At 48.2% G+C, this 27501-nt stretch overlaps 1 protein-coding gene across 4 annotated transcripts in view; it reads right to left on the bottom strand.

The window, feature by feature from the left end:
- Positions 1–326: 326 nt before the first annotated feature.
- Positions 327–27501, bottom strand: part of ELAPOR1 (endosome-lysosome associated apoptosis and autophagy regulator 1) — a 69739-nt gene continuing 42564 nt past the window's right edge. Inside the window, exons 4-23 of one of the 4 annotated variants that reach the window (XM_044238830.1) lie at positions 26604–26751; positions 26047–26127; positions 25365–25470; positions 25078–25227; positions 17558–17646; positions 14005–14182; positions 13690–13818; positions 13186–13276; positions 11142–11247; positions 10689–10826; positions 9912–10175; positions 7976–8149; positions 5122–5302; positions 4713–4809; positions 4138–4239; positions 2673–2799; positions 2417–2595; positions 1729–1894; positions 1426–1481; positions 327–643 (exon numbers count right to left, since the gene is read on the bottom strand). In XM_044238830.1, coding sequence (XP_044094765.1) covers positions 544–643; positions 1426–1481; positions 1729–1894; positions 2417–2595; positions 2673–2799; positions 4138–4239; positions 4713–4809; positions 5122–5302; positions 7976–8149; positions 9912–10175; positions 10689–10826; positions 11142–11247; positions 13186–13276; positions 13690–13818; positions 14005–14182; positions 17558–17646; positions 25078–25227; positions 25365–25470; positions 26047–26127; positions 26604–26751 — 2662 coding nt within the window. In that variant the 3' untranslated portion in view covers positions 327–543. The remainder of the gene's footprint in view (positions 644–1425; positions 1482–1728; positions 1895–2416; positions 2596–2672; positions 2800–4137; positions 4240–4712; positions 4810–5121; positions 5303–7975; positions 8150–9911; positions 10176–10688; positions 10827–11141; positions 11248–13185; positions 13277–13689; positions 13819–14004; positions 14183–17557; positions 17647–25077; positions 25228–25364; positions 25471–26046; positions 26128–26603; positions 26752–27501) is intronic. The other 3 variants (XM_044238827.1, XM_044238829.1, XM_044238828.1) reach the window with 3 other exon arrangements.

Raw genomic sequence — 27501 nt, 5'->3', positions numbered from 1 at the left:
CCCAGACCTGACTCACCTTGCCCTCAGCCTAGCCACGAAACTCAGTCTGAGCTGGTTATCCAGGAGAGAAGAATCCAGACTACCATCACAGACCAGGAGAGAACACCAACACTCTCCTTACCCAGCCTCTCTCCTAAAGAGATCATAAGCTGAGGGCAGATCACCAGAAAAACTCCCAGCTGCTTCTGCCGTTAGGGCAGAGGAAGTTGTTTCTATACTTCAGAAGAGAGAAATATTTTCATTCCGGAGCTCTATGAATTATGAGCAGACGAAGCTATGGCTCTGGCAGCTAGACCATTTTGGGAAACAAAATGCGAGCAAGGGAGTAATATACAAACAAAGTGTGGGTATATTTGACAGGTTTGAGGCAAGCAGAAAGGAGGGTTTGGGTACTCTATAAAAAAACCAGATATTGGAAATCCAAACTTCTTCTGATAAGGCCACAATGAAGAGATTCCCAGCAGGAAGCTGGCAGCCAAATCGCCACAGGCTTGCAAGGTGGTGTGCCCAGGTGAAGAGGCAGGGGAGGCAGGGCAGTGCCTCTTACAGGTCCATGTCTGGGCCTCCTGACGATGTCTTCAGTGGCACGGAGTCAAATCCATCAGGAGTCCTCTGAAAGAGAGATGGTGACAGGAGCTGGCTGCTGCACGGCGGCAAGATGGGGAACAAAGGAGAGAAACGGAAAAGAGGTGACAGAAGGAACCCTTATGGAATTCCTGCTTCCAGTGGCTTTGTGGAAACAGACAGAAGATACCCTCTATTCTTCTTGGTCCTTCCAGTCAGTCAGAGGGTAAGAAAAATCTTTAAAACCCCCTGCTTTGCATCTTTGCTGAATTCTAAAAACCCAGAAAGACTCAAGGGTCCCAGGGTGAATGGTTCTCCCATTGGTCTTACACACACACACACACACACACACACACACACGCATCACCCTGCCGGGTTAGCACAAAGGGAATGAGATTCAGCAGTCTGAACTCCTCCCCGCCCTCCCCTGCCCAACCCGCCAGTCCTCTCTCTGGTTACTACCTTCCCACCCACACCTGTTGGATGAACTGGTTCAGGACAGGAGGGAGGTGTGGGCTCTGGCAGGCTAGGGCTGCACAGGGCTGTGGCCCCTGAGGCGTTGCTCAGATGCTCTCTGCTGGCCCCACACCTGGCGACAGTGCTGTCAGCATAGCATTTATGAGCTTCAGATCTGCTCACCCACCCACACACACATGGAGCCAACTCTCCCAGCTCCACAGCGCTCAGTGGTGAGCAGCGTGGCCTTAGCTATGACTCAGCCCCCACAGGACAGGGCCCAGACATCAGGGAACAGCACCCTCCATTGGTCAAAGGAGAGCCTCACTTCTATCAGAAGTTGATCCTAGGGTTCGCCTCTTCCCCACCCTCCGAGAAAAAAAAAAAAAGGGAAATGATTCTTACAACGTGGATGGTTCAATACTCCTTCTGGAAGTTAAAAGGCCCAAACAGTCCATCAACTGGAGTGCATGTTGGGAGAGAAGGAGCCTGGTCAAGAGCAGCCTTGGGCCCCATGGGAAACAGTAATGGTGTGGAAATACAGAAGGCAGAAGCCAGGATTTTGAGGGTGGGGGACTGAAACAGTAGGAAGGGTGGGGAGTAGAGTAGTGAGTGGTCCCTGAACAGTGTGGGACCATTCAATGTCCTAGGACTGGTGTCTTCTCCAGCCCTCCAGGCTGACCTCAGTGTGCTGGCCAGCCTCCCTACCTTAGAGGTAAATGATTTGATCTTCCCAAAGAGTGACTTCTTGCTGGTAAAAATGAGGTCATCCTCCACGTCCTCGCCTTCCATGATGGCACAGCTGTCAGCGGCTGGCAGGTCACAGTCCTTGAGGGTAGCGTTCATCACCAGCTTGGAGTACTTGTACTCCAGTCTGTGAGGCATGGCAATGGGAAAGGTTAGACAAGGAAATGTGGAATAAGGGAGGGGAGAGGGAGAGAGGCTGGGCCCTAAACAGGGAGCCACAGATAAGGAAACTGAAGCCTAGCAAAATGGTGTGAGGCCTGGGCTTACAGCTAAGGAATCTTGATTTCCAGCTCAGTGATCTTCTTCCCTTAAGGCTAGCTGTGTCTGTGTTCTCAAAGCTTAATAGAAATACTGGAATGATGAGGTCATTATTTTAATTAGAAATAATAACAACAAACTAAGGATATTCTGCTTTTCCTTTGGGCGTCTAACGGTCATTTATAGACCACCACGTGGTACTGTCCCTGTTCAGGAGTCAGGACAGCCAAGGCAGCTGCTGGATAAGTGGCTCAATAAGTCTCTGGCCGGAGTCACAGGGTCCATGGCCAACCCCAGAGAAAAGCCTCATGGATTGAATTCTCAGATGCTCTCTTGCCGGTGCAGTGACCCAACCCTGCCCATCCCCAGACTCCAATACCCCATCACATACTTTTGATTCTTTTTCCAAAAGTAACAGGTCAGGACGGTGAGCAGGATGGCAGTACAGGTGCCTGCAGAGATGCCCACTTTCAGCCAGAAGTCGATGGTTTTGCAGATGGTGACTCTCTGCTCAGGCAGGGAGATGCCACCCGCACACAGCTTTGGCTCGCGCCACACGTAAGTGGTCTTCTGTTGGGCACAAAGACAAGGAACTCAGAGATCGCATTCCCTTCTCTCCCAGGACGTCCCTGAGCAGAGAGACCCACCTGGATCCCGGCCACACAGCTGCTGACGATAGCGTGGTAGTCAGCAGGGGAGCAGAGCGGACAAGCAGCCAGGCTCTCCCACAGGAAGTGGAAGTTACAGCCATCACAGGTCCCATCGGAACATGCGCTAGCAAAGCAGAAAGGAGACGTGAGGGCTTATGCGCTGGGTGGTGGCAAGAGCTGGTGGGAGTCCCATCATCTCATAGCTCTCGCCAGACTGTTAGCCCCACCAGGATCCTTCCAGCTAGTCCTTAATACAGGTTTTGCTCTCCAGTGTCCCTGATAACAAGAGGCCTTCCCAGTCTCCATCAGGTTCTCTACCCTCTGCCCACTTGTTTCTACTACATCAGATGAGAGCTAATGTCAGGTGTCTGAGCTGTACCATGGCTGCCCCAGCCAACGCCCCCTCAGAGGCTTCTGTTCTCCCCCATGGACCTGTGACATTTTGCAAAAGCGTCTTCAATGCAGCTTCCTTGGGCGGGGGTGGGGTGGGGTGCTGGGTTTCAGGAACAGACTTAGGTCATGGATATCTGTTAGTTACTTGACTGCAATGTTTATACCAGCAAGAACAATGGTCTTATATTTTGACACCACAGAGTTAAAATATCTTGCATTGGTCCCCATCTCCCCGAGCAGCTGCTATTTAGAAACAGCATTCCTCTGGGTGCCTGGGTGCCTGGGTGGCTTAGTCGGCTGGGCATGTGCCTTCAGTTCAGGTTATGGTCCCAGGGTCCTGGGATCGAGCCCTGAGTTGGGCTCCCCACTGAGTAGGGAGCCTGCTTTTCCTTCTACCCTTCCCCCCTGTTTGTGCTCTGTCTCTCTCTCTCTCTTTAATAAATAAATAAAATCTTAAAAAAAGGAAAAAGAAAGAAAGAAACAGCATTCTCCAAACCATCTTCCTCAAGACATTAGCGCCCTTCAACATGTTAGTTGGGGGAAAGAAGGAGGTGGGGGAAGGGTCCTGCAATCAAATTGGTTCCAGAATTCTCAATTCAGCGCACCCAGCTATTAAACTCACAATTGGGTCTTTTGATTGCGCAGAGATTGCTAAAAACTGTTACTCCTCCTAATAATAGCAAGTACACACCAGACACCACAAGAAGTGCACAAGTCTCATGGTCTCACTGAAGCCTCAAGATCACCGCCTGAGGGAACTTCTTGTTATCCTCATTTTACAGATAAGGAACAAGAGGCCCAGAGAAGATAAGAAATGTATCCATGATAACATAGCTGGTAAGTGGAGGACAGGAATCCAATAGCTGTGCCTAGCTGTCCCTGTAATGGTATGGGATTGTGAGAATAGCTTGGACTCTTCCTTCTGCCCCACTCCTGACACCTGAAGATTGAGAATTTGAAGTCATGACTGTGTCCCCAATAGCCCACTCATGCCTCTCAAGAGTGTTTTCTCTTTGACTCTTGGGATGAAACGAGTCCAAAAGGGAGACCTTGTTATACAACCCTTTACCTCGGCAGCGAAAGACGTCCAGGGGCAGGTTTCAGTGGACTGCATCGGACACGGATGGTGGTCGATCTCCCAGAACTGCAGGACTGGGTCACGTCATTGGACCTGCAGAGCAAGCCAGCCCCCGGTGGGGGTAGAAGTCACTCACCTGTTTCATTGGGGAGTCACTAAGTGAGGTCAGCACCAAACAGTTCCCTTGCTGGGGAAGTCAGGACTTGGGGGTGCACAGGACTTGGTTTATACACTGTGAGAGTGGGGATCAGGGAGAGCTGGTCAAGGGGAAAGGCATTGGTCTGGGAGAGGTTAGCATAGGCATAACACCGGAGTCTCCTAAGGCAGGAAGGGAAGTCAGCCACAGATAATCCCATATATCTCCCTGCCTCCAGGGAAGACCTGCCCCAATAATACCCCAGAAGCTGGGACCAGTGAATTCCCAGCCTGTAGCTGTCATGGCTGGGTCAATCTGCTAGACATCGGACATGTTCTGGCTTAATAAGTAGGTGGCTGGAGAGAGGGATGCACCAGAAACGGTGGAGGGGCTAGGTTTCCCTTGCATCGGCCTGGTCTCTCATCTTCACCTATAAAAGAAGATCACGTCCGGTATTCCCAAGGACTCCGGGTGAAAAAGTTCAGCTGGGGAGGTGATTCCATCCAGAGTCATATCTGTTGTCACCCCTGCCAAATTAGAGCTCCTAATTAGTTGTCACTAGTAGCATGAGCCAGCAACCACTTCAATTCTTCCAATACCTGTCAACATCCAACCTTCCGCCATCTCCTCACATTCCCGACTGGCTCATGAAAGGGTAAACCAAGGTTTGTCAGAGGCCCCAGGATGGAATACAAAACAGAGATCAAGAGGGTGGGCCCCTCATCTGGGGCCTTTTTATCTCAGAGCCTGGTAGCCTCGCTCTCTCTTACACACACACACACACACACACAAACACACACACTCACACTCACACAGGCTGGAGCAGCTGGGTCACTCACCGATAAGACGGTCGGCGAGGCTGACAGGCTGCGAGGACACTCCAGCCTTGTAGCCTGTCACCTCCGGGGGGATGATGACCGCCTGGCAGACGTAGGCTGTGATGGATTTGGAGAAACCCGACTCACCCTCAGGAATCCGGAGGTCGGTGACATTGTCGGCACACACGGACATTTTCTTACCCTGGGTAGGGGGACGTAGGGAGGAAGGAATGGGAAGGAGTGAATGGTCACACAATTCCCAAAGGGGAAGAGGGCACATTGCTTTCACATCTGAAATTTCAGCCTTCCAGTGGTATGCTGCAGTGGAATGATTTCATCCTAGATCTAATTACAAGATACATTTTTTTTTTTTAAAGCTAAAAATAAGGCCTCGGTGTCCTAGTTTCTGGAACTCTGGCCCAGAGGTCGCCAAGCCTTTTTGTTTCCTCGGAGTCACATGGGAGCCTCATATAAGCAGGGTTGGGGTGGTGGCCAAGACCCGGAGTTCTAATCTACCAGCCCACCAGTTAATAGTCTTCCTTCTCCTGGCCAGATTTCTAGATAGATACTGAAATATATAACTGATTCTCTGAAGTTTTTGAACATCTGGCTTGGCTCACATTCCCTTTCTATCTCCCTTAGTGCTTGTTGTGAGAGCACTTTCCAGACAGATTCCCAGCAGTTAAAACAGACCCCACAACTAGCCCCCTCCCTGCCGTGAGATAGGACATCTTAGAAATAATTGGAACCTAATCCACTTTAAAAAAAAAAAAAAAGTACCAAGTGAAGAAAGTCTATGTTTATGTAGAAAACATGACAAGAAATAAAATGTTCTCTAACAACCCTCACTGTAGAGAACTCTGGAAGATGGTAAGATTAAGTCTCCTTCTTCCTGGAGATTTTGTAATAGAGGAACTACTGAGGTATTATTCCTTCAACAACATTACATTTATGGAATATCAGTATATAACGTGTCAGCATAAAATCATTTGTTCACTACTTTAGAGTGTACTAAACCCAAAGAATAAATACAAAAGCACTTATTCAAAAGGATATGTGCACCCCTAAGTTTATTGCAGCGTTATTTACAAAAGCCAAATTGTGGAAGCAGCCCAAGTACCCACTGATAAACTAATGGATAAAGAAGATGTGGCATATATGCCCAATGGAGTATTATTCAGCCATAAAAAGGAATGAAATTCTGCCTTTTGCAACAACATGGCTGGAGCTAGAGAGTATTATGCTAAGAGAAATAAACCAGTCAGAGAAAGACAAATACTATATGATTTCACTCATATGTGGAATTTAAGAAACAAAATAAATGAACAAAGGAAAAAAGAGAGAGAGAGAGGGAGGCAAACCAGGAAAGAGACTCTAAACTACAAGGAACAAGCTGATGGCTACCAGAGGACAGGTGGGTGGCAGGGTGTGTGTGTGTGTGTGTGTGTGTGTGTGTGTGTGTGAAACAGGTGATGGAGACTAAGGAATGTACTTGTGATGAGCACCAGGTGATGTATGGAAGTGTCGAATCACTACATTGTACTCCTGAAACTAAGGTAACACTATGTTACATTCTAGTAATGTATGTTAACTACCTATACTGGAATTAAAATTAAAAGCTTAATAAAATGTTTAAGAATGGAAGTGTCCTAAGCACTTACCCTGTCAGATTTCCAATATTCTAAATTTTATTACAAGTGAAGTTATGTCAATTGCTAAATCTGGTGATTCTTAGTTTATTTTTCAGATTGTAAGAAATTAGGGACAAGAGAACAGAAAGAAACCTTTGCGTTATGGTAAAACAAAGACCCATTTTTGTCTTTGAACTGACAGTAGTGTGACAGCACACAGGAGACATTTCTGAAAAGAATAAAGGGGAAAAAAACCAAAAAGTCAATCTCTCCAAATTCCCTGTCTTCATCTCTCTCCCCACTCACTGAATGAAACTTTTGCTACATGGATCTTGCTTTAATCAGCCTCAGTTTCTGAGTTACCACTAACTCCTTGGAAGCTTCATTTGAACTTCAAAGACTCGTAAAAACAAGATAGAGACATGCATCTCTAATCTTCCGTACATTATTTCTTTTTTTAAATTAAGATATAATTGCCATAGAACATTGATTGGTTTATTTCTTGGCGTGTTCTCTATACAAACACAAATCAACTTTTTTCACGTGTTCCAGAAGGTGGTAGAAGATTGACTGTGTGTTAAGTGAGGTCTCACTGCCACACAGGGTCGCAGACTAAAGGCTCAAGATGCCCTTTATTTTGCTGCATTTGAAACTATCTCTCTGACTGCTAATCCCGGCTTGTTTGTAATTTAGTTAAGTGCTGTAGTGCTGGGATTACTCTTTACATTTCTGTCTTTGACTTGTGCATCCAACACATTTACAGCAGCGTGAAATGGCTAAAGGTAACATTCTTCCCATATCCTGGAAAGCCTTTCACATCCCTTTTAAAAAACGGCCCACAAAGGTTCTTAGAGATGAACTACATACAGTTTCTTTTATCCAGTCTTTAGAAAACAAATGTCAAATGCCTTGATTAGTGAAGACTGCTCAGACTGCTCTTTAAAGGGGAAAAAAAAAATCTTCCTCTGGCATTGTTTTTTAATATTCAGTTTGAAAGAATTAAAGTCAGGTAGGAGTAAATGAATATCTTAACTCAAACACCTTTATTTTCCTAAATGTTTATATTCCAAATGATTTAATTTTAGAGGAAAATGTCCTCTGAGAGAATTATCATCACTTAGAAACGCTGGCGTCTTCTCAGTCGCCTGCTGCCTGGTTTTTTGGCTTTGCGCCTGTGTCCATCTCTGGCTCTGACCCTCTGGTGTCCCATTTCGATAGGATGCCCCGGCACTCACACAGCTTACCTCGTTTCCACACAGACTGAGGGTAAAGTGGTGGAAATATTTCAGCCCTTTGGAAGTGAAGCTTGGCCCTCCAGCCAGAGAGACGGTGTTTGCCAAAGCCAAGAAGTTGTAGTCCAACCCTCTGGTCGGAGTGCTGGTGGAGAAGGTGCAGTCATTGTAGCACAAAGAGTGGATCTGAGGGGAAAGGCTCGGTCAGGTGGGCTGTTCGGGCGGGGCCTGAAGGGGACTGTATGGAGTGTGGCAGCTATTATCCCCAGCCTGGTCCAGTCCAGGAGTGAGAGAAGCAGATGTAAGGATCATTAAAATAAGGGAAATGGGCCAGTGAGGGTTATGTACAACCCACAGCGCACTTGTTAGCACGTATATGGTATACAGACCCGAGTCTACTATTTTTCAGTAAGGAATTCAGTCAGATTTTATAGCCTTGTCCCTCTGCCTAGATGGCTGACCTCTCTCAGGACTCAAGGTAGCCCCTTCTTGCTTTTTAGCAGAAGACAGGGAGGCGCGAACTAGAAGAAGGGTATTCCGGATGGCAGAAGAGAAGCTTCAAGCCTTTCCCGTGCCCCATTTAAAAGTCACTGAAGCCTGCCTCCTCTCTCCCAGGTTCTCTGCAGGACGCTGAGCCTCAGAGGGGATTTAGGGGACCTGGGTGCTTTTGGCTCAGGTCATGATCTTATGGGTCCTGATCTTGTGGGTTGTGAAATGAAGCCCCACAAGGGGCTCTGTGCTCAGCATGAAGTCAGCTTCTCTCCCTCTCTCTCTGTCCTCTTGCTTTCCTTCTCTCCCTCTTTGGCATAAATAAATAATAATAATAATAAGTAATAAATAAATAAATCTTTAAAAAAGAGGGGATTACATCCCATAAACCCCATAAACACCTTACTCCTTTCTAGAATCTCCGTTCAGCAGCAGCCTTATGCAACTGTCATTCCCTCCCTCAGCGGCAGAGGGAGCCCTAGGGGAAGAAGTTTGCAGCAAAGGCCTGGGGTGCCGGGAAGAGGTTCCCCAGGTCTCAGAACTGTGGCATTTACTGCAAGCTAAACTAAGCAGCATTTGCAGACTGTATAAATAATGCCTCACAGATGTTTGTGTATCGATGTGGCTGTGATAAGTAAAATATAAGTTCATTTAAAAAGGATTAATGATTTGTCTCCCTCCCCGTCCGCAAGAGACTCTTAATCTCAGGAAAATAAACTGAGGGTTGCTGGAGGGGAGTGGGTTGGGAAGGATGGGGTGGCTGCGTGATGGACACTGAGGAGGGTATGTGCTCTGGTGAGTGCTGTGAATTGTGATGAATGATGATTCACAGACCTGTATCCCTGGGGCAAATAATACATTATATGTTAATAATAAATAAATAAATAAAGCGTTAATGAATACTTAAGAGTTTTTCATCATAGTACTTTCTTAGCTTCAGAAAGTGCATGGGGGCAACAGCACTGTTATTTTTACTTTAGAAAAAACATCTAGGATAAAAGACAGCAATGCCAGTTAACCATACGTCCCAGCGATGGTGGGTTGCCTTCCCAAAGGAGAGGGGGGCCAACTCCCATGACAATAGGCTGCACTGAAGTAGGCTGAATGTGAGCCCAAGCTCTCATTCCTTCCCTTTAGGTCTCTGCAGAGATGCCAAATAACCCTCTGGACCGGATGGTCACAGATCTCCCTAACCCACCCTGTGAAGATGAGACTTGTCCGTGGCTGAGGCCTAGATCCTGAAAACCAACTTCTCTGCAGCTAAGAACTTGCTCTCCACGCTCAAAGCCTGGGCAGGTATCCTCAAGGACTCTAACCTGGGAGTGAGCTATAGGGAATGCTTGGCTATCGACCCCTCAAGAGCCCCCCCCCGCACCCCACCACTGCCCCAGGTCTTGGCACCCTCTGAAGTGGTCCATTCAGAGATCCAAGGTTAGAATGCATGATACACGGTTGGCACCTTGTTGCTCTTGGTCCCTGGACCGCAGGGAACACAGGCCTGGATGCCGTAAGGCTGGTGGGCCTTCAGGATTGTGTTCGGGGGGCAGGAGTGGCAGGTTCCTGAGTCCCGATCGATGTAGTAGCCAGGAGGACAAGAGGTGCAGGAGGAGCCCATGTCAGAGGCTTCCAGGGCACAGGGACGGCAGTAGGAGGCCACCCCGTCCATGACGTTGGTGATATTGATGGAGTAGATTTTGGCGACATCATTGGTGTACTTCCTGCCCTGGAAACAGGAGGAGAGAGGGGAGAGGCCTGAGATGTCAGCAGCAATTGGGTTCTCTAGAAATAGCTAATGACTACTTAACCCTCTTTACCCTCCAGTACTTGAGAAAAATCTGAGAAGCATACTATTCTTCTTCACTGAAGAGTAGCCCTTTGTGAACATTTTGTGTCACATTAAACCAACACGAGCCCATTCTAAATGTTCTATAAAAAAATTAAGTGCCACAGGAGAAATATGCAGTAGATACCATTACCTGAAAAAAGCAGGTCTCTTCCTTGTGAAAGGGGACAAAAAATGTACTTGAACTTTTAGTGCCATCTTCCTGGGAAGTCGTTTGGACAAGGCCAGATGCTTCTCAGGGGTGGGAATAGGCCGTTCCGTGCTTGACTCTTTCAGATCCTTCGAACCCTTGGGTTCTGAACCTCACACTCACACTTAAGCTACTGCCAGGAATTATCCTGGCTCAGAGGTCTCTTCTGGAAGCCAGGGATCTGGAGAAGGGCAGCAGCTTACCGTCTCATGAAAAGTTGTCCTCTGGAAGGCCCAGGTGAAGCTCATGGTAGCATTCTCCTCAATGATATAGGTGTAAGACTGTTTGCCTTTGGAACCTTTCCATGTCTCCACGGGAGTATTGGTCCTAGAATTCACACCCTGAATCCAAGATAGACAAGTGAAGAAGGCTCAGTGGCTGGGTGGCTGGCTGGTGTGCATGGGGGGATGGGGGGGCACTGTTCCCATACTGCTGCCATCCCGGGGGTCAGAACAGTCGGTCGGTCAGACCCATGTTAAACTGTGAAGTCCCTGAAGGACAGCCTAGGCCCTTCTGTGAAGTTACTATAAACGGGGCCATCAGTTACACTGGCGCACCAAAGGGAGCCAGCGGTCAGTTATGTTGATGGCCAAAGGGAGCCAACCTTCACAATAGTTCCCAGAAGCCCCAAAGCAGAGAAAGAAAGGGAAACATACCACCATGAAGTAGAGCTCACAATTCACAGAACAGATGGTCTCAAAGACAAATGTGATCCTGGCCACCTCTTTATTCTCTGTGTCTGCCATCACTGACTGTGGAGGTCTGTGGGGACAGAAATGAAAAGTCAGCTCCCAAGACCAGGCAGTGCTTCCCAAAGAGCCCAGACAGCAGTAAAAAGTCTGCTGGGGGACAGGATTAAGTTCTGAGGACTTTGGAAAGAGCACGGATTAAGTCCAATTCTGCCACCTGGCTATGTGATCAAATTGCAGTTTCCTCATCTGTAAACTGAAGGTGATAATACCTTTCTTATTTACCTTCCATCACTGTGGTGCGATCCAAGGGCATAACAGAGGGAGGAGTGCTTTGTAACATGCTCTAGAATCTCACTAGCAGAGTGGGGTCCTCGGACCAGCAGCATTGCCCTTACCTGAGCTTATCAGAGGCCCGGAACCTCAGGCCCCCCCCCACAGATCCACTGAATCAGAATCTGCACGTTAACTTGATTCCCAAGGTGATGCAGAAACACATCAAGTTTCCAGAGTACCTACATGCACTTAGCAGCTCACTCTCTGGGGGTGGTGGGAGATTTTCTCGGGTCAAATGAGCAGATATTTAAATTTGTCATCTCTTCAGCCAAGTTCTCAGGCTGGTCCTTCTTTTGGGAAGACAGAGCCAAGCCCCAGGGGGCAGGTGGGGTAAGGGTGGTGAGTGGAAGAGGTGAGGAACCACTCTACTGGAGCAGTCAGCTTTGCAAATTGAAATGTCCTTTTGGGAATGTTACCCCCATCCCTCCAAAGCCTAAAAACTGAGCTCACCCTGCAAATGGGTTATAAATTAATTTACACTGCTCAGTGATAAGCTGAGTAAATTAAGTAAATTAAGAGAAGAGCCATTATTCCTTTTAGCAACTACCATGGGCTTGAGCACTGTGCCAGTGATGGAAAGGAGGGAGCTTGAAGAAGATAATGGAGAAGCCAGACTGGCAATAGGGAAATGCATTCAGGGGTCCTCCCTCATCTTGAAAGCTCATATGGGCAGAAGAATTCACTTTGGCGTTGGAAATCCATTTATGGCTTTTCTTTTGTCCTTGGCCATTTGCTTGTGTCCTAAGAACCACCAGTCCCAACTCCTATCTACACAGTTATGCTAACCACTGGGCTGGAAAAATCATCTCAACCTGAGTTAGTCCAAAGTCACAGACTATCATCCCCCTGTTTTACCAACGAGGAGCCTGAAGCCTACAGCAGCATGGTGACTTCCCCGAGTTCACAAAGCCAGTAACTGGTGAAGTTCAAGTGCCTGTTTTCAGTAGAGTGTTCTTTTCACCACACCACATTGCCTATAGTCTTTATTTTAATGGTAAATGCATTGCTTAATGTCCTAGGTCTTCTTGGGATATGGGGATCATTATGACAGCAAGAACCATCCATTTCAGTCTTCTTGTCCCAAATGAAGACGAACTGTCTGTGGATACTTCTGGCCTTCTTTTTAAATTTTTTAAAATTTAATTATTTATTTATTTACTTTGAGTTTATTTACTTATTTTAGTGAGAGAGAAAGTACACAGTGGGGAGGGGCAGAGGGAGAGAGAGGATCTCAAGCAGAGTCCCTCCTGAGCTCAGAGCACAATGCGGGGCTCCATCCCACAACCATGAGATCATGACCTGAGCCGAAATCCAGAGTTGGATGCTTAACCGACTGAGCCACACAGGCACCCCTGGCCTTCTTTTTAAAAGTTGTGTGTTGGTTGTAACATTTTATCTGATGGCGTGAAGAGAAAGAATTCAAGTAGCGAGCGTGTGGCCAATCCATGAGAGAAGCCAGGTGTGAGAGTGCCAGGGGGAGGTCCGCCAGTGTGGGCAGCAACTAGGAAACCACCTGAACATTCAGGTTAATGCTCTCAGACCACTACCCTGCTCCCCTCTGTTCTGAACTCATGCTTCCACACACCGGAACCCTCTCCTCTACGACACTCCAAGCTATGTGGGACTTGGATGTGGTCAAGGTGGCGTGGGCTTCCCTTAGCTCTGTATCCCTCACCTGAATCCTGGCACAACCAGGGTGAGAATCATGAAGTCATTGTCTGAGGCTCCAACAGCTGTATATATGTGATCACCGGCCACCTCCCAGCCTGGAAAAGGAGAGGGGAGAGTCAGTGCCCCAGGGGTCCCAGGTGCAGGGAAACATGCACCCAGCTGACACTCTGAGAGAGAGAGAGAGAACACCGTCCTTTGAGGCATCCCAGACCCACCACCAAAGCAAAACCATGTTATCTATTCTGCTACTTTGGTCAAAGACTCTGAAGATCAAGCAAGGTCAAAGAGCAAGCCCTTTGGAGTGTGTGTACATGGTTGCTAGCTCTGGTTCTATCTACAAAACTAAGGTCTGGCAGAACGAACATCCATGGGGAGTGGAACATTCCAGAGGATACATGGCATGATTAGCTCATTTTTCTGGGGATATCACTGTTATGAAGAAATGTGAAGCGGGAGAGCTCCCGGTCAGCAGGGAGCTGAAAGCTCACTGCAGTGAGGAGGTACTCACCAGTCATGCCCTTGTACTCAAAGTTGATCCCACTGAGGACGGTGGTTTCCATGTTCGAGGGCAGTGTGTTCCACCATTTGTATTCGAATCCCACGGCTGGCTCAGTCCCGGCTGGACAGTGGCTGCAATCTGGGGGAACCACAAGATCCGTGCCTTCAGCAATGAGGCTGCAGCCACCCTGACGGGAGCTGCTGTCCCTCAGACAAGGGACAACAGTGGTGGGCAGTGTGCACATTCCACTGACCGCTCTGAGTGCCACACTGCCCACCCAGGTAGGGGACATGGGAATGGACAGGACGCAGACAGAGAGGTTACCAGAGCCGTTGGAGTAAGAGCCGTAAGGGCAGGGCTCACAGCTGCTGTTGTTGGTTTTGAAGAAGCCCGGGTTGCAGGGCGGGCAGTGGGTCTTCACCCCGGAGGCGGGCAGCTTCACGGCCCCCTCGAGATCCTCTCCACAGATCTTCGGCTGGGCCCATTTGTACATGAGCTGGGTCTGCAGAAACGGATGAAGAATGGCTCAGCCTGAGTGGGATTTAGCACATCTTGAGAGTGGTGGTGGTAGGGGTACTCGGGGCTATGATGAAAGTTTCATTAGGGTAGGGGACCCCCTTCTGGTCACCAATATATTCCATGCTCCTGGCCCAGAGCCCGGCACATGGCCGTGCTCAGTAAATATCCGCTAAGTGTTGCCCGGATGAAGAAGGGTATACTCAGCAAGGACATGTGTGACAGGGAGAAGGGAAGGACCAGTTGTCTCCAGAGAAAGCTCTGGTTCCAGTGTAGCATCTTATGACTACACCAAGGTCACAGGAAAAGTAGCTGATGAAAATCCCAAAGTATTTTTCTTGCTTTTGCATTTATTCAGTAGACATGTATAGAAGCCTACTACACTTGTGTGCCAGAACTGGGGGCTCAGCAATGGAAGAGACATGGCTCCTTCCCTTAAGGGGCTCACCATCTAGCAAGGACAACAATCGCGTAAGAACAATCTGTGTGGGTGGATGGATACTGTCTTGATGGGACATCAAGACAAAAGGGACAATGTTGGCCAAGGGCTACAAACTTCCAGTTATAAGACCAGTAAGTTCTGGGGCACTAAGTTGCATCAAGGTGATTACAGTTAACAGTACTATACTACTGTATATACCCGAGAGCTGCTTAGAGAGTAGATCTTAAATGTTTTCACCACACAAAAGGATAATTATGTGATATCATGGAGGTGTTAATTAATGCTATGGTGGTCAGCATTTTGCAATATATAAGTATATCAAATGAATACAGTGGACACCTTAAACTTACATAAAGTTATGCATCAATTACACCTCGATGAAATTGGGGGTAATGGGATGAGGAACAGTCAGCCATCAGATCAGTGGACAAGGAAAACATTGTATCTGTCACTCAGTAGGGCCATCCCTACTCTTTTGGTGGAGGTATGGGATGCAGAAGAGGGAATGACATGGGGAGGCTCCTGGTTTGGCAGGGGAAAGCTACTTGTGTGGCCCTTGGGCCAAGTCAGAGATAAAAGCTGTAATCTACAAGAGCTAATTGCATTGAAGGGACGATGCTCTGGGCAGCACGGCAATGCATGTGAAAAGGTGGACCAATAAGGCATCCGTCCACTTTACTCAGCATAAGAAAGGACATGTCTTAAGAGGAGCCTGTGCTGTCTTGGGTCCTGGGGCTCCTCTCCTGACCCTCTCCGTTCCACCGTGAAGAGACTCCTCCCCGTGAAGAGCAGCCAATGGCCAGAGCCCCAAACTTGGGCTCTAACCTGGGTGCTCTCTCCCTGCTTGTCCCCTGAGTCTGATGGAGAGAAGGGTCTGGGGAGCAGGAACACTGACTAGGGCCATCTCCTGGAGCAGCACATGCAGCAGACCCGGAGGACTGGTCAACCTGTCCCTGGGGAACCACCAAGGCACGGCAAAGACCATAAGGGCGATCATGGGAGTGGACTCGAGTTATGGCCCTCGATTTAAAAATACAGTTTAGAAGACAAAATGGAAGCATGAGACTGAGCAGAGCCAGTGCAGGCGTGAGAGCTCTGAGAGGCAATCCTGATGAATGCATACTCATGTGCACTCATGCTGCAGGGCTCCTCCCCTGAGCCTTGGCTGGGCTGCCAGGAGGAGCAATGGCTCTGGCCCCGCTGAGCATCCAGAGGCCCCAGGCTGTTCAGGCAAGGGCAGACGCCCCCGCTGGCAGGCAGCAGAGCTTGCTGTGGCTCCACAAGGCCGGGAGAGGATACTGGAGCAGAAGGAAGCAAAGACCACCACATTCAGCCCCATGTTATGCCAAGGGGGAAGAAGAGCAGCAGGATTCAACGTCCCCCATTTAATTAGTGAGTCAACGGATGCCAAGAGGATGAAAATGATTTTTACAAGGTCATACAGAATCCCAGACACTGCACAACAAAGGGAAAAATGATGAGATGTGTAGCCATTCTCCCTCGGCTGCTGGGGGAGAGGACGATGCCCGAAACACGAGGGCAGGTGTGGGGAAGGGTGGGGAGTAAGAGAGGATGATGAAAAGCAATCACTGCTAAGGACCAGACTTTATCCCATGCTTATCTGGCAAGAGGAGAATTCATCCAGCCGCCCAACCAGGAAACACTTACGCATCCTAATAATAGCCAAGCCTATGCTTAACGCTGAATGCAAATTTCCCAACTTCTGTCTTTCTGAGAGGCTGTGGTTTAGGGATACAGACAATTCATCTGGAACCTCTGATCGAAGACAAATCCTTCCGCTTGTGCTCCTGAGCCATCCCAGCTCACTTTCTGCTGTTCCTCGAATTTGCTGGACACAAGTCAGCCTCCTCCACACGTGCTGTGTGCCCGGAAACCACCGTGGCCACCCCTTGTCTCACTCAGGTCTCTGTTCAAATGTTACATCCTCAAATGTCATCCCAACCCTCTCTAAAACAGCATTGCCACCCTTTGTCATTCTCTGTCTTTTCATCTTTTCTTAATTTTTTGCTTCCACTCACTACCATCTGATATACTCTTATTTATGTTTTATCTGTTGTCTCTCTTTCCACTTGCTCCCCAGCAAGAATGAAGCCCCGTAAAAGTAGATGTTCCCCCACCCTGTTTGGTTAACTGCTGTATGGGAGGTACCAGGCACAGGCACAGTAACTGACTTTTGAACATGTGACCTGCTCTGAAAGGCCTTCCCTGGCTCCCCAGTCCTGGTCACGGCTCTCCCGGAGGCCCCCAGGCCCCTGCACTTCCTCCTCCTGTTCTCATCTCTCACCTTCTCTCCCAGAACAGTGAGCTCTGGGAGGGCAGGAGCCTTCATCATGTGACCCCCAGTCGGGGCACAAGGCCTGGCAGAGCATTTGTTCTCAAAACACGCCTGCTGACTCAGAGGTGACGCAGACTACAAAGGAAAGACTCTCTGAGGCAGAAAGCCTGGGGGAAAGAAGGAACCAGCAGAGACAGAACAGTCAGCCTATTCTCCAGTGAGACAGGAAATGGGAATGAATTCCCTTTGCCAGCCGACAAAAGCAGTGCTGAGGAGACAGGTCTGATGAGTTCCATGAGGAAATAAGAGCACCATGGCCCAGAGGCGCCAAGCGAATGGGAGAAACCAAGCAAAAGAAAATGCAATGGCTTTTTTGCAACAGAGCATGTGTGAATAAGCAGTGGAACAAATGGGGCAAAACCAGTTTCTGACCTGAAGATGAAAGAGGCCATCTCGCTTTGCCTCCCCACTACCCCTCCCAGGCCCTGGAGTCCCCACAGAGGTCTGTGGGATTTTCTCCCTGCCAGCTCCACTGACTTCTGGAACCCCAAATGTAGTAAAGCCCAAGGAGTGGGCAAAGAAGCTATCTGGGGGCCAAGGGGCTCCAAGACCATGCTACCCACCTCTCCGTTGGCATCACAGGCTGTATGAGTATAGAAGTAATCTTTGTCTGTGCAGGCCGGGCGCACTTTGCAGGAGGAGGATCCCTTCTCTAAATTGTAAAAGCAAGGACAAACAGGTGAAGTCACATAAGAAATCAGAACTCTTCACCACTTGCTCATGACCCTAGGACCTCCAAGACCCTGGGGTACAGCACAAACACAGGTATTGCGGGAAGAAGAAAATCCAGCCCACCCACCCTTCCTTCTGCTTCGCTTCCAGAACCTAAAGCCCCACTCAGATACCCCCTTTGCACCTGTCCCTGGTGCTATGAGAAGGCACTGGCGGGCAGGGCATCAGGAAGGGGATGCGCCAGCGGGCCAGTGAGAGGGGTGGGGAGCCAGAGACAGCATCTTCCAGGCTAACCACAACTAATGCAGTTTTTTGAGACCTGCCATGTTCCATTTGCTTCATAATCCTGTGCAGGTGTTTTTTTCACTCCTGAAGGATTACAGCAAATCTTAGGAAAGCTTAGGACAGTGTCTTCATACTCTTATTCCAATTCTTTCCCTGCATTTTCTCTGAATATCTCCCTCCAATGAAGGCCTTCCACCTTCGGCGTTTCCCTTTCTTCAGGCACCCACTCTCCACAAATAAGGTGGTAATTTCCTCCGACTCCACTTAAGACAAAGAGTTTTTTCCACTTTCCCCTCCCCCAAACATCCTGCCACTATCTCTAACCCTTGACCTGTTCCTAATAAAAAAGGTATCAACTATCATTTTATTTATTCTACTCTCTGTATGTTAGCTCTGCTTTAACCCTGTGAATGCTTGAATGGCAAGAATTATTTCAGTGTATCCCTCTTTAAAGCAGTGGACTTCACCTTTTTGGAATTAAAAACATTTTGAGAAACTGAAAAAAAAGACCAGTTTGGTTTTTCCAGAAAAATATATGTAACTTATGCAAATGAATTTTTAAAACTTTAAAAAAAAATTTTTAAAACCAGGGAATTTATTTTCTCCAGAATGAGAACCACTGCTTCGGGCGCCTGGGTGGCTCAGTCATTGAGTGTCTGCCTTCCACTTCGGGTCGTGATCCCAGAGTCCTGGATCATACCCCACATGGGGCTCCTGCTCAGCGGGAAGCCTGCTTCTCCCTCTCCCACTCCCCCTGCTTGTGTCTCTCTCTGTCAAATAAATAAATGGAATCTTAAAATCTTAAAAAGAAAAGAAAAGAAAACCACTGCTTCATAGAGGACCAGTGCAGCACTATTACTACTGCTCCTGTCACTGTCATTTCTTTTCTTTTTTTTTTTTTTTTTTAAGATTTTACTTATTTATTTGACAGAGAGAGATTACAAGTAGGCAGAGGCAGACAGAGAGAGGAAGGGAAGCAGGCTCCCCACCAAGCAGAGAGCCCAATGTGGGACTCGATCCCAGGACCCCGAGATCATGACCTGAGCCGAAGGCAGCGGCTTAACCCACTGAGCCACCCAGGCGCCCCATCACTGTCATTTCTAAGGTGACTGCTGTGTCACCTGCAGGCAAGCATTTGATACAAGTGTGCCATCCTCTCTCTGTAGATTACCTGACAGGCCATGTGATAGACTGAAATGAGATTTTCAGTATTACGATCTGGGTTTGGATCCCGTTCCATTTAGTAGCTGTGTCACTTTAGGCAAGTTACTGAACCTCTCTGACTCGTAGAGCTCTCATCCGTAGAGCATGAATAATAATATCTACCTTACCTGAGCCAGCACGTTCTTAGTGCATTGGAAGTAGGGGCTCACTAAATGCTGGTAACTATTACTCCCTGTGTTTGTGGGAATTATTTTTATTTGTTAACTGTTATGAGATTTAAAAAAAAAAAAAAGATGTTTTTATTTGTTTGAGAGAGAGAGAGAGCCCAGGGGAAGGGGGCAGAGGGAGAGAGAGACTCTCAGGTAGACTGCTTGCTGAGCGCGGAGCCCAACCTCATGACCCGGAGATCATGACCTGAGCCAAAGCCAAGAGTCTGATGCTCCATCTTCTGAGCCACCCAGGCGCCCCTTGTCGTGGGATTTTATCTGTCTATCTACTTATTTATTTGACAGAGACAGCAAGAGAGGAACAAAGCAGGGGAAGTGGGAGAGGGAGAGTTGGCTTCCCACTGAGCAGGGAGCCCGATGCAGGGCTGGATCCCAGGATCCTGGGATCATGGCCTGAGCTGAGGGCAGACGCCTAACGACTGAGCCACCCAGGGGCCCCTTGTCATGAGATTTTAAATAAGGATTGAAAGTTTCTTTCTCTCCCTTCCAGTTAAGTCTTATACCTCAACTGATCCTTTCTTCTTTCTGAGGCACCAAATGAGTTCCTAGATCAGAGAATCTCCTAGTTACACCCTTGTTGGCCTGCCCTAGGGAGCTCCCTCCACAGCGTGTTCCCACACCTCTTCTGTTCCCGTCTGATTAGCCTGGGCAAGAGGGAGCTACTGCCTGAGGAACAGCTGGAATCTTCTCAGCTTATTGACCTGGTTAACAAGCAGAAGGCCCTATTCAGCCAGAGGGATCCAGGGATTCCTGCTTTTGACAAGCTGGGCCAGGAGGAATTCGGAAGGAGATGCTGAAAACACACCATTTCCCAGGATCCAGCATAGAGGGTCTCGCAGGTTGCAAGTTCCATGTTAAAAAGTACATTTTACACAAGGACTTTTCTCTGCTTGTTCAAATATTTGCTCAACCTGATACCCTAGCTCCAGGTTTCAGCAAAAGTGGTCCAGCTGTTTATACACTTGATGATTGCTAACCTAGTTTTAATAAATGATTAACCCAAATGCTGAGCCGGACCTCACTTCCCTAGCTCAGGTTTCATCAAGCTGTTGAAGTTGGGTACTGGTCAAGTTTGAAAGATCTGCCTAGATGTTCGGGCAAGGGAGCAAAAAGTGATTCTTCTAACGTTGGCCCAGGGAGAAAGACTGTGAGAAGATAAAGTTTATCATGGGGGCTTGGGATTCTCTCTCCGAGCTTTCCTCTTCCTTTCAGGACTCCTCCCCACCCCCAGGAGTATAATGTCCTCTCATTCAGATCCATTTCATCAAAGGAAAACATTCCCCTTGATGACGGAATCATCTAATGAAGGCTTAGTCCAGCTCAGATACCCCCTAACCTCTCTGAGCTGTCCTTTATTCTTCTATACACAGGGAGATCACTCCTGTACTCTGGTAAATTGTAAAGTACTATCCAAGTGACTTGTTATCACTGTTACCTATGCTAAGAGTCCTTTCATGGAAAGAGAGGCCAGCTGGGATAAGCCTCAATGAAAATGAACACAGTTGACCCTTGAACAACAAAGGTTTGAACCGGGAGGGTCCATTTATATGTGGAACACACCCACATACCCAGAGTACAGTATTAGTATTGTAAATGTATTTTCTCTTCCTTATGATTTTCTTAATGACTTTTTCTTCTCTCCAACTTCTTTTATTGTAAGAACACAGTATGTAATATAAAACACAAAATGTATATTGACCAATTGTTTATCAGTAAGGCTTCTGGTCATTAGTAGTTAAGTTTCTGGAGAGTCAGAAGTTATTGTCCCTGTACTGTTCAAGGTTAAGCTGTGATAAAATTAGTGCTTACTACAATGCCAGGCACTGTTCTAAATCTTTCATCTGTAATAGTCAATTGATCCACACAATAACACTATGAGGTAGATGTGATTATTGCCATTCCCATTTTACGGATGAGGAAACTGAGGCACAGACAAGTGACCTGCCCAAGGTGGCAGAGCTAGTAGGTGACAGAGCAGAGATCTGAACCTTAGTAATTCAGTTCTGGAGTTCGTGCTCTTAAACCCCATGCTATTCTACTAGGAAATGAATCCCTATATTGAACATAACACAAAGGAATAATTCTTAACAATCACATTTTAGGTATCAATAAGAAAGATGCTTTTAGTCAAGCCTTTGTCCTTAACTTCTGCATTCCCATTAGTTCCACCTCAGTCTAGGTCCTAGATACCAGCAATAACGCCTGTTGAGAAATCTCCGGACTGTGGCCTCTGCTTCCAACTGTTTCCTTCTTCATTCATTTTCCCAATGGCAGCTAGAGTGGTCTTTCAAAATCAAGAGCTAAATCACATCACTCCCTAGCTTAAAATTCTTTTTTTTTTTTTTATTATTTTTTAAAGATTTTTTTTTTTTTTTTTTTATTTGAGAGAGAGAGACAGTGAGAGAGAGAATGAGCGAGGAGAAGGTCAGAGAGCGAAGCAGACTCCCCATGGAGCTGGGAGCCTGATGTGGGACTCGATCCCGGGACTCCAGGATCACGCCCTGAGCCGGAGGCAGTCGTCCAACCAACTGCGCCACCCAAGCGTCCCCCCTAGCTTAAAATTCTTGAACGGCCCCCACTGCTCGCAGAATCAAATCCCAAATGTTCAGCAATGGCACAGAAGGGCTGGTCCGTAGTTTGTTCCCTACCCACCTCTTAGCCTTGGCTGCTAGTTCTCTCCAAGTCAGCTCCTGCCCTGCTGAGTTTCTCCAAGACCCCCAAGCCTTCTGGCTTTGGCTACACTCCCTCCAGAACACCCATCAAACCACTGACTCCTCTTTCAAGACCACTGCCACTGGGGCGCCTGGGTGGCTCAGTGGGTTAAAGCCTCTGCCTTCGGCTCAGGTCATGATCTCAGGGTCCTGGGATCGAGCCCCGCATCGGGCTTCTGCTCAGCAGGGAGCCTGCTTCCTCCTCTCTCTCTCTGCCTGCCTCTCTCTGCCTACTTGTGATCTCTGTCTGTCAAATGAATAAATAAAATCTTAAAAAAAAAAAAAAAAAAGACCACTGCCACTGAAGACTTTCCTGCCTCCTCACAGAGGACTGACCATGTCCCTTCTTTGCCTCTACTGTGTGCTACACTCAGAGTTCCTATCTGAGTGGCCACTGCACAATGCACTTACCACGCTTAGGTGCTCCTATAACTACATTCCCACTTTTCGACCTAAGCCGGAAGGCAGGCACCAGCTCCAACCAAGCCCAGGCTTTGGCACTCACAGACACTCGGGACTTATTTGTAAACGGATGACTAAATGCTCTCAGTGTCTTCTGTCCCTCGCTTTATGCACATTCCATCACAGGCTCTGATCAGATCTCTTTGCATTCCCCGGCCTCCCACGGACCCTGTATTCTGGAAGAGTCAAGTCATGATAAAAACTCACTTTCCCTTCAAAGAGGTGGATTGAGAAATGGGTAGCAGGAGAACAGACTCCGAGGGACTCAGACTCCCAACCCAACACTTTCATAACAGCTCTCTGGATAACAATTAATTTACATACAGAGTTGATCAAAACATTCCCAGAGGGGTTTTCTAGAGCCACCTTGCCATTCAAACCCTTGAACAACTGCTGGGCTGGCAAGGCAGCTGGAGACGAAGACAAACAAGGGCGCCATTGATAGAGCACGGAAGGAGAATAAGAAATTCAAGTGGAAAAACAGGAATGTAGACTCACCGATTAAAAACTTCCCTCAAGATCTAAACATTCCTGTTCTTGCTGAAAACTACACTCATTTGGCAAGATCTGTGTCGATAACTAGGACTTTTGTTTTAGAAGTAGCGTAGAAATAAGCAGTTCATAGGGTCAATGGCTGGTCTCAGCTGGGCAAACACGTCATGCAATGCCTGTGTGAAGGACGGGTGTGTCTGTGGACAGATTTGAGGGTCTGCTTGAGGGAGAGCCTTGAGCTGGGGGTGTGTGTGTGGCTCCGTGTAAGAAAGGAAAAATGGAATAGTTATGGGCTGCCTGGGAAGAGGGTCCTCTGGGGGGACTGCCCACCTTACACCAGGGCCCTGTGGCCCTGGGACTCCCTCACATGCCCAGGTTCTCTTTCTTAAATTGGGATACTTCAGGAAGCTATTCAGAGACTGTAGCCACAGGCTGCTACACCTGTCCCCTTATTTGCCCTCAGAACGCTGGTTTGTTTGTTTAGAGAAACAGAGAGAGAGCACAAGAGCATGCAAGCAGGTCCTGAGTGGGGGTGGGGGTGTGGGGGAGAGACAGAGGGAGAGGGAGAGAGAATCCCAAGCGGACTATGCTGAGTGCCAAGCCAGTGGCGTTGTGGGGTTCAATCCCACGACCTGAGATCATGACCTGAACTGAAACCAGGAGTCAGATGCTCAATGGACTGTGCCACCAGGAGCCCCCAAACACTGGTTTTTAAACTATGTTCTAAGGAAGCCTTGATTTCCTGAGAAGGCCTTTGAATTCAGGGGATCATCACGCTGATAAAAGATTGTAACTTCCAGCTTTAATCTTTGCTATCAAAACATTTTGCTCATCAGGGCACCGGGTAGTCCAGTCGGTTAAGCCTCTGCCTCTTGATTTCGGCTTGGGTCATTATCTCAGGGTGGTGGGATAGAGCCTGGCTTCTGGCTCTGCACTGCAGGGGAGTGTTCTTGTCCCTCCTCCTCTGCTCCCCCACCCACCCACCCTAGCACCAACTTGCTCTCAAATAATAAATAAATAAAATCTTTAAAAATATATTTTGCTTGGGGTGCCTTGGGTGGCTCAATCATTAAGCATCTGCCTTTGGCTCAGGTCATGATCCCAGAATTCTGGGATTGAGGTCCGCACTGTGCTCCCTGCTCAGTGGGAAACCTGCTTCCCCCTCTCCCACTCTCCTGCTTGTGTTTCCCCTCTCGCTGTGTCTCTCTCTGTCAAATAAATAAAATCTTTAAAAAAAATCTTTGCTCATCAACGCAGCCTCATGGCTCTTCTAACCTAACTCTGTTAATAGCTGTTATGAATTAAAATATACAAATGTATAACTTTTACTTACTGTATCTATTATTTATAATTATAATATTATATAAGATTTCATTTATACAGGGTCACCTGGGTGGCTCAGTGGGTTAAAGCCTCTGCCTTCGGTTCAGGTCATGATCCCAGGGTTCTGGGATAGAGCCCTGCTTCGGGCTCTCTGCTCAGCAGGGAGCCTGCTTCCCTTCCTCTCTCTCTGCCTGCCTCTCTGTCTACTTGTGATCTCAGTCTGTCAAATAAATAAATAAAATCTTTAAAAAAAAGATTTCATTTATACAGATTTCACTGTTTCGGGGAAAAAAAAAAAGATCGTAACCCCTTTCCCTAACTTTCCTAATCCCTCTAGCCCTGACCTGCTTTTTCTTTTTGCCACAGCACCCTGCACGGTTTACTGTCTACCATACTATAATTTATTATATATTTATTATCATTCTTGTTTATTGTCTGTCTCCCCCCTCCCCCTACCAGAATGTAAATTCTGTGAAGATAGGGTTTTGTTTGCTGTTGTAGTCTAGTCACCTAGAATAGGACCTGGCAGATAGGAGAGGCTCACCAACTACTTGTGAATGATTTCACTTTTGCTTCCGGAGTGATCGGTGGAGTAGGGATCAGCAGGGTTCTTCCAGCGTCCAGGAGCAGGGGTTCACGAGAAGAGTCGTCTTCAGCATGGCCAGAAGGATGGTTTCCTTCCTGTTTCTCCCCTTGGTTGTTGGTACCCGCCCCTCCCCCAACTCTACCCACCCTCAGGAACCTCACCTGAGTATTTGTCGGGGTCACACTGGTGGCAGGAAGTTTCCCCCTTATTTGAATAGGAGTTGGCTGGGCAAAGTTCGCAAAAAGAAGAGCCCTGCTTGTCTGCATACGTGCCAGGTTTGCAGGGAAAACATTCTGAAGTGTAGGCCACCCCTAGGGAGGAAGAACGGCATGGAGAAGCAAGGGTTGAGCCCCGAGACTGAGCCCTCTGGGGGTTGACAACCACCGCCCCCCCCCCACCCCGAGTCAGGAAGTCCACAGACCCCAGGCCCCTGCTCCCTTCTCGGTACCTGTTATGGCGATGTTTCTCACCAGCACGGGCTTGGAGATTTTGGACCACACTGAGAAGGCTGTGGTTCTCCAATAGAGGACATTATTGCCTCGATTTAGCTCGACCTAAGCCACAAACAGGAAGACAGATGTCCCTAATCCATGGGATTAGCCTCTGGTAGGGACCTGTCCTCTTACAGGCTGCGGGGCAGCACCTTTTCTGATCCCCTTCCTGACCTTCTTCAGCTTTGCCTTTCCACCCAGCTCAGCTCAGCTCCCCTCTGCTTTGAAGCCTCCTCTTAACACCCTCTCGTGGCCTCTCCCTCACCCACATATACCATGAGTATCTCCAAGGTGAGACCTATGAAGGGGCCTAAAAGGACTGACAGGAGTGGTGAGTGGAGTTCCTGCATTCTTCTCTGGTTCTGTGTATCCACACCCCATCCCCAGAAGACCTGGACCTTAGAGCTGGCAAGCTGCTGATCCTTGGGGTCAGGCCACGAGTGCAAGTGATCTCCCACCCATACTCTGTCAACTCAAGAGGACAGAAACTACAATGTCCTCATCGGGTCAGACGCCTGGACTCTAGGGACGGAGAGGTGGGAGCCCAGACTGGGAAGAACCACCCCTTGGAGGAAAAGCCCACGGCCCCTTTGCTGGTATCCCCAGGAAAGGCTCCAGGGAGGCTGGCAGGATACTCACACTGTGGAACTCCCATCCTTTCTCTGTGGTTTTCATCCACCTGGAGTCATCTACATTGGGCTGGCATTGGTCATTCTGAACCTGAGGAGGCAGGTGTTTGGGAAGAGTCTCAGCTTTCCAAGAAAGTGGGTTCCTTACCCGCCCTGTTATCACAGCCTTCCAGAGGGCCCTTCTTATGGGAGAGGGACTGCCAATTTCCTTTAGGGACTGAGGTCAGAACACATGAGCCTTGAAGCAGGGTGGGAGCTAGCTACACACACAAAACATCAGGGCATCAATGCCAAAGAAATAACTTGGAACTCAGAAGCCTTTACACACTTTTTCATGTCTGCATGGGCAGAATGCCTAGAGTCTCCAGGACCCTACTCTTTCCCTTCAGAGGCCCCCAGCTTCTCTCTCCTCGCCTCGAAGCCTCAGCTCATTTTGTCCACAGTTCTCTCCAGAGGGAAGACCACTGTGGAAAATCCCCAACCAGAAATACGCTTGCGATTCCTGTCAGTGGATCTGAGCCCTGGACAGTCTTTACCTCCCATCCTTCCCCAGGGACGGGAGCTTACAAAAAACTCAAAGATGATGCTGGAGTCTGGGTAGTAGTACTCAAAGTTGACCGTGCCAGACTGCTTTAGGTTGACGGCGTACATCAGCGTGGCTGTGCATTCGTCCGTGTTGGAGGAGATGTAGTCACCCAGGGGAACCCACTTGGACCTGTGAGGAAACAGAAGCTATGTTTATCAGTGGGGTCACAGCCCTCTGTGCTTTGTGCAAAGTGCAGTTCTCACATCCTGCTGGGTCTCTGAGAAACTCCAGACTTGTGATTCACCGATGGGAATTTAGACATGAACAAGAGTGACCTCCAGATCAAGGACCTTGGGGATACAGTGGACACAAGGAAGACAGGTGGGTGCGTCCCCACATTCTACAGAACTATCCAGAAGAGAGATGGCAGGTGTTGTGAGGGGAAGAGGGGTAACATTTATTGGTTGCTTCTTATCTCCCGGGTACTGAACTACAGTGTTTTGTATGCATGACTTCTTTTCTTTCCCATTTAATGGATGCTGAAACTGAAGCTCAGTGGAGGCCTTGCCTGATGTCATGCAGCCAGCAAGTGGCAGGGCTCAGATTCAAATCCAGGTCTGCCCAACTCCAAAGCCATCAGGGAAAGTCAGCAGACACATCCAATCTAGCTGGTTTTCTGGAAATGCCCACTTTTGAAGAATTTTTTTTTAAAAGATTTTATTTATTTATTCAACAGAGAGAGAGAGATCACAAGTAGGCAGAGAGGCAGGCAGAGTGTGTGGGGGGAAGCAAGCTCCCTGCTCTGCAGAATGCCCGATGTGGGGCGCGATCCCAGGACCCGGAGGTCATGACCTGAGCCGAAGGCAGAGGCTTAACCCCCTGAGCCAGCCAGGCACCCCTGAAAAGGCCCACTTTTAGATGCTGCATATAACTGGTAAC

The sequence above is a fragment of the Neovison vison genome, chromosome 2 (assembly GCF_020171115.1).
Source record: "Neovison vison isolate M4711 chromosome 2, ASM_NN_V1, whole genome shotgun sequence".
In the NCBI taxonomy this organism is placed as follows: domain Eukaryota; kingdom Metazoa; phylum Chordata; class Mammalia; order Carnivora; family Mustelidae; genus Neogale; species Neogale vison.
This window is presented reverse-complemented; position numbering and strand designations above follow the sequence as displayed.